Source organism: Pygocentrus nattereri, chromosome 21 (genome assembly GCF_015220715.1).
Source record: "Pygocentrus nattereri isolate fPygNat1 chromosome 21, fPygNat1.pri, whole genome shotgun sequence".
Classification (NCBI taxonomy): Eukaryota; Metazoa; Chordata; class Actinopteri; order Characiformes; family Serrasalmidae; genus Pygocentrus; species Pygocentrus nattereri.
The window spans coordinates 15,346,214-15,360,918 of record NC_051231.1 but is presented as its reverse complement, the minus strand read 5'-3'; the positions used below and the strand labels follow the sequence as shown (position 1 = coordinate 15,360,918).

Here is a 14,705-nt window from a genome sequence, read left to right as displayed (position 1 = left end):
CCAGGAGAAAAAAAGATTAGGACGTCTTGGGCTGGGTGTCTTCAAATAAGTGACCTGACGTTTGAACAGCTGGCCCAAAGAGTGTCCTAAGTAGATTAAAAAGGCAAGCTTAACTGTTCTAGCCTAATGACACACACACATTTCACTGCCAATAAATGTTACCCAAAATAATATGCAAATCTAACACTGTGCATTATATAACTATCCAAAATCATTTTCATTATGTATTTTAGATGATTTTCTATTTTTATAAACCGCAATGATCAACACAGGTTTCTACACTGCAGTGCCCCCGTTAACAGTAATCGGTATGAATGAACATCACTGCCCGTCAGGTAAAATAAATAAGCTAAAGAGCTTTTTTACTCTATTCCAGGAAGATTCATATTTAAAGGGGAATTGCACCAATTTCAAAATTGCCGCAAGATTGAAATGTAATCTGGGTGATTCACAGTGGTCTGGTGTGAAATTGTTAAGTTTTTTTTATAGTGGTGGTGAAAGGAATCAGAGGTTCATGACTACAACACAAATACTGACATTTCAGTTTTTCAATTTTTTTTGGCTGTTGTCGAAAGAAAACCTTGTATCTCCAAAATGGTAACTTTTACAGAAGAAGGAAAAAACCTATTTTACTTTTACTTTTTAATGCAAGTCAATGGACCCAGACTTTTTTTATTTTTGGTCATTTCTTTTAGTCCATTCATCATGAAATTTACATAGAATATAAAGGGTAACAGGTATTTTCAAATTATGTTTAAAAAATGGAGATGCAAGGCTTTTCTTTAGACATCAGCATTATGGAATGTTGCTGATGGGGAAAATCTGGAAATAATCAAAACTATCGTAAAACGATGTCTCAGACATCAATACGTAAGCATTTCATGTAATAACTTTCTGTGAGGGAGCTTTGAGGTGGACACCTGGTTCCTATCACAACCACTGTGAACAATTTTTATATCTCAACTGTTTAATTATGCAGGATTTTTTTCTAAATTGGTGGAATTCCCTTTTAAAGCAGTTCTGGTATGAATTGAAGTGCCATTGTGCAGGTTTAGATCTGTTCTGCTTTTTAAGCTGTAATGTTTATCTGGAGACCAACACTGTACTACGTTCACAAAGACCAATTTCAACAAACAAAACGTTTGTTTCATTAGCAGAGCATTGAAATTAAGTTGGTGATTATGGACCAACAGCAGTAGAATCACCATGTTTTTTCACTAGTGTTCTCTTAGTGATGAGACTCTCTTCCACACACAGCAGTGCAAAGGTGCAAAACTCACTGAGTTGCCAAATGGGTTGTATTACATAGGGTTTTTTTATTTTTTTATTATACATACTATATATATCTGGTTGCTGTCGGAAGAAAACCTTGTATCTCCATTTTTGGCATTTTTCACATAATTTGAAAGTATCTGGTACTCTTTACATTTTTTGTAATTTTATGATGAATGGCCTAAAAGAAATTACCCAGAATGACATGGGGAACAATTCTGGTTCCATTGACTTACATTGAAAGTAAAGTGTTTTTTCCTTCTCCTGTAAAGTTACTATTTTGGAGATACAAAGTTTTCTTCTGACAGCAGTTTTTTTTTTTTTTTTTTTTTTTACAAATATATATAAAAAAAATTTTTTGTGTGTTTGGGGAGCGTGATTGACCATAAAGTAATTATGTCCAGTATTTTTTTTTTTTTTTTTTTTTGGTCAGTAGGTGGTATTTGAGTATTTCTGAGCTTACTCACATTGAGGTCAGTGAGAGGCTGTGAATGTGGAACTGGTCCCAAGTGATTGTTAATTCTCTGTTGTGTCCTTTTAAGCTGAGATTTGTATCACTTTCTGGACATGTAACACTTTGATGTTGCTAAACCCTATTAAAGCTGTTTATCTTTTACACGCATCTGTTTTGTCTTTTTAAATATCTGAGAGTGATTAGAAAATGACAGCAATGATCACTGTCGTAACAATCTGACCAACTAACCCTGGATTAAAGTCACAATAACACTGTTCAGTATTGGCCGATTCTGATACTGAAACCTTGAGAATTGACCAATACCGATCTAATCTTAAAATTCTGGGTATTGGCTAATACCAATATTGAAACCCTAAATATTGTCCTATACTGATACCGATATTGAATCCTTGAGTATGGGCCAATACTGACATTGAAACCTTCGGTATCGGCTGATACCGATATTGAAACCTTGAGAATGGGCAGATCTTATCTTAAAATCTTGAGTATTGGTCAGTACTGATATTGAAACGTTGAGTATCATCTGATACCAATATTGAAACTGAGTAACGGCTGATAATCAGATTTTTAAATAATGCGTATTGGCTGGTACTGATATTGAAATTTTGAGGACCGGCTTAAACCAAAATTGAAATCTTGAGGATCGGCTGATACCAATATTGAAACTTTGAGTACTGCTGATACTGATCTAATATAAAAATCTTGAGTATCAACTGATACTGATCTGATTTTGAAGCCATGAGTATTGGCAGATGATCTAATATCAAAACCTTGAGTAATGGGCAGTACCAATCAGATGTTGAACCTTGAGTATCAGCTGATACTGATGTGACATTAAAACCATGAGTATCAGGCAATACTTAAATTTTGAAATGTTGAGTAATCTTTAAGGTGGATGATGTTTTAAAACAGATCATTTTAAACATTGGTAGTTGTTGGTGTCTGTGTTGGCTGATGCTATATTTCTTTGGTGTCATTGAACATTTATACATTGTTTATTAGACACACCTGTATTATACAAGCATTCTTAGTACAGCCTTCTGATTGTCCTTCATCAGTGGTCCGTTTCTGACCTCAGGAACATCCTTGGCTGGATATATTTTGTCCCTGGACAGTCCTATCTGACCCTTGAAATTACACCACTGAGAGCTGTATCAGGTTGTGATGATTTGAAATTTTGAATACAGCACTGACTAGTGAAAATCTGACCACCTTGCACTGGATTAATTTATGACAGTATGTTAGGACCTTTACTTTTCTAATGCAGATATTTAAACCTTCAGTGTCAGCCAATACCCATGATGATCTGACATTGAAACTTTGAGCATCAGTGATATTGATACCAATCTGATAACGGCATTTTAAACATTAAAATAACAACGAACAACTGTTTTCTATGTAGAGATATAATGAAGTAACAGCATCCTGAGCACAAAATAAAGCTGTTCATAAAGTGTTTGCAAAGAGTTTCTCAAAATTTCATTCACCTTGGCAATGCACCATCATGTGTTTGGGGGGTGGAGCTTCTGAAGGGGCAATGAAGGGAGGGGTGTGTTTCTTTTGCTCTCAAGTTCAAATATCAGCAGTAAATTAGCTGTAAATACCGCACTGATACCAATATTAATCTGATATCGAAACCTTGAGTATCAGCCGAGACCAGTCTGATATTTTTTTCGAAGCAACTAAACTTTAAAATTATTTTTTAAAGTTTTTACTCATTCACTCATACCACCACCATGTTACCATCACGTCAGTGTCATCGCTGTGCTGTGAAAGATCCACCAACCAAATAATATCTGGGCTGTGGTAGCCCTATGGTGGTCCCTTACCATCATAGTGGGGAGCAGTAACAATAACCGTCTTTATTTATATAGCACTTGTCTCTTTTGGCAGTGGCAGCTCAAAGTGCTTTACAATCAGGTTATTAAGCTCAACAGTAATGGAAGAAACTGTGAGTATTAATGTAAAATCGTATGAAGCAGCTAGATTAAATTGAAGAGATAAATATCAAAAGAGATGTAGAGTTTGAATGAAGTGCTGAGTTAAAGAATTGCGTTTTCAGATGTTGATTAAACATGAGCTCTGAGCTTGACTGTCTAATAAAAGGTGAACTGAGCTCCACAGTTTAGAAGCAGAATAACAGAGTTTCTCCATGTTTTCTGTATTTTACGGAAGGTGTTTGCAGGTCAGTATCTGCAGATCTAAGATATTAAACTGACACAAACTTTAAAAACCAGCAGCAGAGCTTTAAAATCTCTCATAAAAAATTGAGGATCCGTGCTGCTGCATTCTTTACAAGTCGTAGAGGACACATTGATTTCTCCAGGTAGACGATCATTGCAGTGATCAACTCTGCTGATCTAACATAACAACAGGTTTCTCTGCATCACTTCGAGACAGAAATGGCTGAACTTGTGATGTTTCTCACATGATGAAAATTTGCTTTAGTGACTGTGTTTACATGCAGATGAAACAGAGCTCCAAGTCTAAGATCACACCCAGGTTTCCTGCTGCAGGATTGGTTTATAAACCTAAAGAGCTGAGCATCACATAATGCAGCAGTTTTAGCATCAATGATCTATATCTTAGTTCTTGTGATTAAGCTGTAGAAAAGTTTATGAGAAATATCTGACACACAGCCGGTCAGGCTGTCTACAGAATCTTGATCATCAGAAGTAATGGAAATGTAGAATTCTGTGTCATCAGCATAGCTATGAATATAGCTAGAGGTAACGTACAAAGAGAAAAACAAAGGCCCTAAAACTGAACCTTAAGGAACTCCACAGGAAATGTTAACTTTTTTTAATGAGTGATTTCTCAGGGAAACCAAGACCTGCCTATTAACTAAATATGATTTAAATCATTCTAAAACTGTGCCTGAGAGGCTCACCCAGAATTCAAAATGGTGGATTAGAATCTTGTGATCAACAGTATCAAAAGCTGCACTAAGATCCAATAAGACTGGCACAGAAGGATTTTGGGCTATGGTCTGCAACTGTAATTCTACAAAGTGCATTACATTTTTCATGATATATTTTGGCTGAGAAGTGTAGGTACAGGGTAGATTGGCCTAATAAGCTGGCAGCAAATATAAATACATCAGCCTATACTTATGTGAAACATCTGAAACCTGCAAAAGAGCACTGACTAATTTTATTAGATCAGCTTGTTTCTGAGTGGTGTGTTATTCACAAAGCCTCATGGTGGACTTCACTACATGTTTTCAAAACTATTTAAAACACCAGTGATCTTGTTTTACACAGAGAAACTCTCTTATTTCAGTTTAGGTTTGAACTGGTGGCCACATGAAAGAAAGTTCCCTCCATTCAGCACTGCGCTCAGAGTGTCCTTTACAGTAAGAAAAAAGGTAAGGTACACCCTGTAACTAGTAAAAGGTAAAAAAGATAACTTTATTATATATTATATACGACATTTCCCACATCTGTCCAGAAGTGTCCTCCTAAAGAATGTCCATAGAAAAGCACTGATAGAATGGGATGCTCTGGAGCAACCACACATGATCCTAAGGTCACCATGTCCAATGTGGGCTAGCGGGGTATAAAGCCCCCTAGCGTTGGGCTGTGGAGCAGTGGAACTTGGGAATGATGGAGTTCCAGCCAATACCTTTAGGAAGAGTTGAAGCGATCCAGAACTGACCATCCAGCATCAGTACCTGACCTCAATAATGCTCACTCAAATCCTCACAGCAATGTTCCAACATCTAGTGTAAAGCCTTCCAACATCTATTGGAAAGCCTTCAGAAGAGTAGGGGCTGTTACTGCAGCACACACTCACTACTAACACCTTCATTTCGGAAGAAACACAAACTTTTGGACAGATAGCAAAGGTGGTCTGGTTGTCTGATCTGGAATTGTGGTTAGAAAGCATCAGGGCTGGTTTGAGGGTCTTTCTGTTTCCTGTAGCGCAGCACCAGCCAAACACCCAGTAGCTTAAAGAGAAACAAAACAAAACATCACATGCATGATGCACTGCCACTCAGTGTAGATTGTAATTCACAGGTACAGACATAAAGGACAAATGAGAACACCAATAAAGGATGATGGACACTCTTAAAAAAGATGGTTCTTCAGGAATTCTTAAATAAAGACAATGGCTCTAGAGAAAGAATCATCTGCATACTTAAATGGTGAGATGGTGGAGAATGTGTTGCATATGGTTCTTTATAGCACTGTTCTGCTAATATGAAAATGTCAAGCTTGTAACAATAAGAACCATTTGTGGTGCTATATAGAACACATTGAACGGCGTTCATTCTTTGAGTGTTCATAGAGTCATGATATTGGTTAGAGAATCATTGAAGAACCATCTTTTTTAAGAGTGTAAATTATTTTACATTTTTATATGCTATAAAATGATACAAATTGGTTAATAAAGCAAGTAATTCCAACCCTTTGAGCAGCCATTAGTGAAAGTTAGTGGAACGTTTGACTGAACTAAAAGTTTGAGTTGGGTAAACTGTCCTCAATTTGAATGTGGACTGTATTTTATTGGACTGTATTCTATTAGCGATGTTAATAAGATCATTGAATGAATATGAGTCGATATGGCAGCCACTTTTCAAAGTATGAATCTGGAATGATGTTTCTAAGCTAAAAAAAACAGCAGGTGGACAGACAGACCAACCTCTGAGAAGCTGAAGAAGAGTCCAACACCACCCAGAATCTTCAGAGCTTCACCCCCATCCTGCAGTAGTAGATCCCCACATTTGAAGCAGATCCCTTTTACTTTACAGGCCTTAAAGACAGACATCAGAAGAACTAATTATTCCCAAAACATTATAAGTAATATTTGTATATATGACTACAGAGAGAGAGCAACATCTATATTGGCTTGTGTGCAATTCCATGTGTAGGAGTAACTTTGTGTGTAGTTTATTACAATCCTCCCTGGATTCATGTGAACTAATTAAAGGGTCCAAATGTTACATTTTCCTGTCCTTTATTTGAATTCCAATAGCTTGTGTGGTGTTTTTAGGCAAAAAAATAGTCAGATATTATTTTTTCTGTCTATTTTACAATGTTAGAATTTAAGAGACTGTTTTTCTGACTGCACCTTTAAGATTTACATATGTAAACAAGCTCTGTTCTGATTGGCTGTCCTGTATTGTGCCTCTTTCAAAAAGCAGTCCTAGCTGAAATAATGTTCAGGGACAGAGCTGAACTGTGGAATGAACTGGCACAACGAAGCACTGAGATTTTCAGATTTCTGGATAGTGGATTGTGTAATCGTTGTTACTGAGGTTAATCTGCGATGTACTATTGAGGATGGTGTGTCTTGTTTGTTTACAGCAACTTTACAACAACAAAATGTACTGAATTAAACAGATAAGACTAATAAGCTGTTCACCACTTACACTTTTTTAATTTAAAGGCATGACTGTAAACTTAAGGCTTTTAATATCTGACCAATTAAAAGAGCAAGTTAGCATTAACAGCGCTGATGATATATGTATTAAAAGACACTGACATTGTTTCACTGCATATTCATGTTGTGTACTTAATCTTAGGTACTTAATATGAATTTAATATCTCAGTGGCTAGTTTTTTAAAGAGAATTAACATCCCAAACAAAATCAATGTGTGGTGCATTTTTGATTAAAAAATAGAAAAATGAAAGAGCACAGTAATGTCTGAATATACATTCTGTCTGAATATAAATTAATGTATGCACAGTAATGTTAAGTGTTTGTATGTACAGACACTATATCAGAGAATTAATACAGCTAAATAAAAATATAGTAAAAGTCGCTTGTCAGACAGTAAATTGCTACTTCAGCTTCATTCGGCTAAACTCAGCTCTGATTGTTCATGCATCTGTTTGCTAAGCACAAGAATTCAAGGTGTGACAAGGTGTGTGTTAATAAAAAACACCATCTGGTCTTTTGCTCGTACTTTGGACTGTACAACAGGCTGAGGTTCTATTCCCTGCTCAGGCCACACATCGTGCTGTACTGGTAAATTGAGTACAACTCCAAATCTGCATTAGTTTACCTCGCTAACATGATTTGACTGGCAGTCATTCTGGATTAGATCGCCAAATGCTCTAATAGAGGCTGTGTTTTTTTCTGAAAATTTTGGATTTCATTGGACAGACAAATGTAAGCAGATTAAATAAACGAACATTAGTAAGGATGACTATAAAAAGCAGCTGGTGAGCAAACTCAGAAATCTTACGGCATTAAGTTGCCTATTAAAAGTTTTCTCAATGGTTTTTACAGTCTAATTCAGGTCTGCATACAAGAATGTATTTTCATAATGTAGTGATACAGTGATATACTGATGTTATATATATCAGGCAATATTGGCAGAGTATTTGTACAGCGGTGCAGAGACTGGCATCCATGCTGAACTCGTCTCTCTTCTCAGGACTGTTGATCAGACCACAGCAGTCCATGTGCTGCTCCAAAGTTTTTCTAGCGTCACCGTCCATCGTTTCCCAGGAGCTGCAGAGAACGTTCTCCTGGAACACAGACACGTTTACGTTGCTGATGCAGATGCATGATGAGAATAATGCAGTACTACTGTACTGTAGGATCACTGCACTGGGAGAGGAAAGGAAAATGAATGAGTTGAAATGCAGACATCATACAGCAAGGTTACATAAACGTTTTGTCTTGGGGGGATGTTTGTGGTGGGCCAAGAGCTGAAAAGAGTGTAAAAAATAAAATATTAACTTTGTAGGCCTCAAATGATCTCAAAATCAATATCATACTCATAAAGATATGATGACAATAGTAGATAATTCACTCACATCCTCAGAAGATGCATAGTTTACACTGAGTTTTCTTCAAATTCTTTTTCAATAGGCAGATTCATCCGCTCAGGAAGAACAACCCACACTCCAGAATGTTCTGTGTGCAATTACATTTCCACCAGAGAGGGCTCCAAATCCCCAAATATTACACAGTGCAGCTTTAAAGTCTTCTGGTTACGAGGTGCAGTTTGTGAAGCTGATGGTCAGACAGATCAGAGTGTGGGATTTTGAACATGTCCAGACTCTGTCCACCACTTCAGCACTTTTTTGCTTTTGATTTTTGGAAATTTCAGTGTATATATAAGCTATGTAGAACCTTAAACATTCAAAGGAACATTTGAATGCTTAAATGGTTTTGATTGATGAATAATGTATTGTATATGGTTCTATATAACACCAAAAAGGGATCTTCTATTCTTACAGTGTCAAGATTGTACACAGTAGCAGAACCCTTTTTTGCTGTATAGAACCATGTACACTACATTATCCTTCAATCTGAAGAACCGTTTATTCAAGCAAATGGTATTTTATGTATTCATGGTTCTATATAGAACCAGTGACTTTACTAAAGAACTCTTGAAGAACCATCCTTGTTAAGAGTGCACTTTTGAACATGATAAAGCACAATTTCCACAATACATTCCAAATTAAATCATTCTAAAAAAACAAATCATGAAAGAAGTGTCCCAAAACTTGTTAGAGCACTGCACAGGTTTGTTCTCATGTTGGCTGAGCACTGGGGGATGGGGTTGGAGAAATTTTCAGGTCAATCAAATGTCCTCATGAGCCAGTGAGGGTCACACTTTTGTTGCAGCACTTACCTGTTGTTCTGCACTGAAGGCCAGACAGGAGCAGGACACGCTGAACTGGAAAAGAAAGACTACCAGCAGGATCACCATGTACTACAGAGAGGAATGAAGGAAACATTCATGATTGTGAGGTGTCTTTATAACTCTGTATTCCGGCTCAAAAAATCTGCCAGCACTTTATTTGAATGAGGTTTAATAATACATGCATAAACACTGAATAAGATATTTAAGAAGCAACATGTGGTTATTTATGAACAGCTTATATCAGTATTCATAAGATGACATAAGCCAGCCAGCCCACTGCCAGCCCAAGTCTGAAGTCATATCTAGGTTGTATCCAGATTTTTGATAGTCTAGACAGTAAAAAACTTGAAATTTGATGTTTGGAGGTGATTTGAAATGCGACACTAATCAGATTTTTGCAGATGCGCCTCAGACTGGACGCTCTGGGCGCTCAAATCAGATTTCAAAGTGTCTTTTGTGTCAAATGCAATGCGATAAACAATGACGATGTCAAATCCAGAGTGATGGATGATTTATTTATTTATTTATTATTGTTGTTTTTTATTTTTCCTAATTTGAACAATCCTGTACAGAGGTGACTGTACAGCTTTACTTACACATAAACAACACCAAAACATTAAAATCTTAATTTCAATGAACCAAAAAAGCAAGGAAATAACTAAATAAATAATAAAACTAAACACATATTGAGATCATGACTTAATGTGTTGTGATCTTGAGAAAACCTTTTTTCTTGACATCACAATATAATTAAGCCATGATCTCAAGATAAAAACTTTTGCTCTCTCATGATCACAAGATAATTAAGTCATGATCTCAAGATAAATACTTTTTAAGGCCATATTTGAGAACATTCTATAGAACTGATTCAGCATGTGGTGCTCTAACCAAGATCTCTGCCTTATACGACACATTAGGTGGGAATAGCACCTCATAACAGGGTTATAAATGGACCTGCCACTTTACTTTGAGGGCTCTTATCACATTGCAATGTAATTTACTTCATGAAAAAATTATACTTATATAAGCTATTCATATAAGTGTGGTGCATTTTAAATTCATCATTCAGTGTTTATGCAGCTGTTATGGTGCCTTTATGTAGACACCTTTCAAAGATTTACCAAATATTTGAAATACTGATAAACAGTTCAGTTTACATACTGAATGCACAGACAGTCACACAGTGAAATTCGCCTGCTCTTTCAAGTCGAAACTCAAAGCGTACCTTTCTCTTTTGACTTTTTCAAGATAGCTGAAGGTGGCAGATGTCTGTGTTTTATGATGTTTTGTGTATTTTTATCTTTTCTGTTGATTTTTTTTCCTGTCCGTTCTTTGATCTGTAAAAAGGACACTGCAGCAACATCAGTTGCTAAAAACTAATCATGACTTCCAGAGTAAACATTGATAAACATACACATTCTCTGTAAAACATCAGTACAGGAAGACCTAATAATAACTTTGGACGGCTCACATTAGGCCAATAACTGCTACTTAACTAACTGCTCATTACTGCTTTATTACACAGTAAGTAGAGTGATGGATGCATTTTTCAGATCACCTTTATTTGTATGTTATTGACATTGACATTTCATACAAATTCATATACTCACTAACAAGTGCTTTGGACACCACAGCAACCACCTAATAAGCTCATAGCTACCACCTAGCAATACCCTAGCAACCAAATGGAACACCATACCAGACACTACACAGCACACCGTGAGAGATGCCATTGTAATCTGCTAGCAACACTCTAGCAACCACCACCAATATTATAGAAAAACCATAAGAACACCCTAGGAACCACCAGAGATACTATAGTAACAACCTAGCAACCACCAGAGATCCTACAGCAACAGCATAACAACCCCCAGAAATATCATAGCAACAGCCTAGCAACCACCAGAGATATTATAGTAACAGCCTAGTAATCACCAAAGCAACTGCCTAACAGAACACTAGCAACCACCAATAATACCATCTGGAACGGCTAGAATTGCATAGCGGTGACCTAGCAACCACCTAAAATGCCCTAACAACAAACTGGAACACCATAGAAACTGCACAGCAATTATCTAGAATATCAAAAGCTTCCTCCGACTGATTTAACTTTTCAAGCATTTTAGCTGACTTCTTTAGGCCAGGACAAACTTCCCTCTAGTTCACTCTTGTTATTGCTTATTAAAAAAGTAATAAAGACATAATAAGCCGATAGTTAATAAGCAGATACTTTCCTAATAAGTTAAAAAAAAGAGCATTATTATCCCCTATACTGAAGAGTGAACACTCCATCTTAGGAAAAGGCTGACCATTTTAACATGATATGCACACACTGACCGTCTCACAGCAACTGAACTGTGTATCAATGCGCCATTACAAATCCTTGTGCTATTAATGAGTACTCTATTGCTGCTCATATGGAGCACTGAGTGAACTGATGAAGAACCTGGTTCTGTTTAAGATGAAGGACTGACAGCTTATTTTCTTATCTAGGCTGATCAGCTAGCTAACAAGCTAAAACAGTGCACGATTTGTTGATAATGGAAGTGTCTGATTCCTAAATGACTATTTCTTAGCTGTATTATATACTCTTGGGATTCAGTATTTAAATTCCTACATAGTGCATATAGTACAGTTTGAGATTTAGCCTCAGCATGAGAAGAGAAGAGAGAAGATAAGCTCTTGACCACTAGCACTTTAAAGAATTTAAAGATATGAGTAAAATTTAAAGATTTTAATATCAGATCAATTAACAGAGTAAGCTAGCATTAACAGTGCTGACAATATGTGTATTAAATGACATTGACATTGTTCCACCGCATATTCTTGTTATGTACTTAATCTGGCCAATCATATGGATTTAATATCTGAATTGCTAGTTTTTCAAAAGAATAAACATCCCAAAACGAATAAATGTGTGATGCATTTTTAACCATCAACATAACAATATGAGCATAGAGCCCCTGTCTGAATAAAATACAAAGTTATTCATGTGCAGTAATGTTGCACTTTTGTATGTACAGACACTATATCACAGAATAAATTCAACTAAACAAAAATACACTAAAACACAAAAAGAGTTTTTGCTAACTCAGTGAGATTGTTCAGGTCAACTGGGCTCTGACTGTTTGTGCAGTGTATCATGTGTATGCATGTCCAGTGGATGCATTTAATATCTCACGCATGAGTAGGGGTGGTTTCTTCTTTTGTTAGAAAGCACACGGAAGTTACATTAACATTACACTGTTAGATGTTTGTCCAAAGGATACAAAGAACAGCAGAATCTGATGGTGTCTGAGAGTCCCGATGAGTCCCAACATGGAGATCAGGAGCAGGACGACAGCGAGTGCTACCACCCCACTAATGATGTTACTGCTAGCCACTAAAGCAAAACCTTTTTTCCAGGCAGCCACTCCAATCAGTAAAACACCCACCATCTGTGGAACATACAAGAACTTAGAGTGACCCTATACAACTCTCACACTAGAGTTCTGTGTTATTCAGTGGAACTTCCAGCATTTATTTTCATTCATTTTCATTATACACTGTTTGAAATAAAGGGTCTGTGCAGGTACGTTTCTCGTTCATCAAGCTACAAACAATGTAAGTGTTCCCACAAAGGCACAAAAGTGCTTTTACAGTCCAATTGATCATCTTAAATAAGTTTTTCCCAGGTGAAAAGTACATATTGGTATCTTCTCATAATCTAATGTTTTAAAACAGAACAATAAAATAAAAAGACGAGATGGGGTGTTTGGAGACAATACAACTTAAATATAATTTCAATAGATTATGATGCAATTAAGTTCCATAACTAGAGGTGCTGAGATGCACCCTTTAAGTTCCACCCCAGTGACAAGAGGGGTACTTCCCCAGTGACAGTTCAGTACCTTTTTCAGTGTACTTACTGTGTAATTTCTGAGAGTGTAGAGAAACATTCTCACATGTATTCCTGTAGTCATCCAGTCCTCAAACAGTTTGTTAAAAATTGATTTGGCCAAAAAATAGTGATTGATCATTTAGGACCAGTTTTTCAGACCAAGCTTAAAAGGAAATTAAAAGTCTATGGAAACAGGTCCATGCCTAGGCCTACTCACTGTCCAGGAAATCGGCCCATAAAATAACAATTGAAATGCAATGATTGATAGCTGGCACATGCTAGAACTATAAAATGATTTAAATAGAGCCAGACATATTTTGGGTTTCAATATTCTCAATAACAACAATTCATTATTGTCAAATTAAAATAAATAAATATTTTGATCTTGAACAGAAGCAAAGCTAAGAATAGCTGTGTTTACAGGAGGTTGGCATTGTGGAAAAATGGAAAATGAAAGCTAATATAAAGTAAAATCATTTTCAGATTGACATGACTCACCATATAAACCACGTTTAGGGCACAAAGTGCACTTCTCATACACGAAAATCCAACTTTCACCATTGTAGAACCCTTTCTTCCTCGTTCTCCTCAGTAACTTTAACAAATAAATCCACACAGACATCCAGTGCTGAGCTGCCGTCTTCATATAAACAGCTGGAGGAGTCAAGGGTCAAACTGCTCCTCTGGAGTAAAAGTCCAAAGCCATAAAAGATGTGAATGATCAAGTAAAGAGCTCATTCACTGGCCACTGGACTCATGTTTGTTGGATGACTGTTGTTCACTGACTTTTGTTCACTGAATTTTGTTCACTAGCTGTTCACTGGATCTTATTCATTGAATTTGTTAAGTGGATCTTGTGTTCACTGGATCTAAGAGCTGTTGTTCTAAGGCTGTTGAACACTGTCTTCTGTTTAGAAAATGCAAAGAGAAGAACAACAAAGAGGAACAAAGACTCAAAAGGGGAACATCAATAAAAACATGAGGAGAAACCAATGGCCCGAGGCTCAAAAGGAGAACATCCTTAATAACATGAGGAGGAACCAGTGAGAGGAACCTTGGTCAAAAAGGCAACCTTCCTAAAAGCATGAAGAAGTGCCAGTGATGGGAACCAGGCTCAAAAGGAGAACCTCCTTAAGAGCATGAAGAAGAACCACTGAGCATAACCAAGACTCAAACAGAGAACCTCCCTAAGAGCATGAGGAAGAATCATTGGGAGGAACCAAGACTCATAAGGGAAAAATACCTAAGAACATGAGGAAAAAAAAACACTGAGAGATAATGAGATTCAAAGGGAGAACTCCCCTGAGAGCAAGAGGAAGAACCACTTAGAGGAACCGAGGCTCAAAAGGGGAACCTCCCAAAGAACATGAGGAAGAATTAATGAGAAGAACTGGGGCTTGAAAGGATAACCTCCATAAGAGCATGAGGAAGCCATCAGCAGCCTAAACACAGACCGTAACAGGAAAAATCG

At 36.8% G+C, this 14,705-nt stretch overlaps 1 protein-coding gene across 1 annotated transcript; it reads right to left on the bottom strand.

Moving 5' to 3' along the window:
- Positions 1-1,839: 1,839 nt before the first annotated feature.
- Positions 1,840-13,880, bottom strand: LOC108424587 (tetraspanin-31). Its single transcript, XM_017692717.2, has 6 exons — positions 13,733-13,880; positions 12,624-12,791; positions 9,343-9,423; positions 8,087-8,227; positions 6,392-6,502; positions 1,840-5,696 (listed from the first exon to the last, which is right to left on the bottom strand). The coding sequence occupies exons 1-6, from the start codon at positions 13,793-13,795 to the stop codon at positions 5,625-5,627; spliced, it is 636 nt and encodes a 211-aa protein (XP_017548206.1). The 5' UTR covers positions 13,796-13,880; the 3' UTR covers positions 1,840-5,624.
- Positions 13,881-14,705: the final 825 nt, after the last annotated feature.

What these genes read in the sequence shown, in the direction of transcription:
- LOC108424587 (XM_017692717.2), bottom strand. Translation starts at nt 13,795, where the DNA reads ATGGTGAAAGTTGGATTTTCGTGTATGAGAAGTGCACTTTGTGCCCTA. An exon ending in CCCTAAACGTGGTTTATATG is followed by an intron (nt 12,792 to 13,732) that starts GTGAGTCATGTC and finishes TATGTTCCACAG; the next exon opens with ATGGTGGGTGTTTTACTGAT. An exon ending in ATCAGATTCTGCTGTTCTTT is followed by an intron (nt 9,424 to 12,623) that starts GTATCCTTTGGA and finishes TCCTCTCTGTAG; the next exon opens with TACATGGTGATCCTGCTGGT.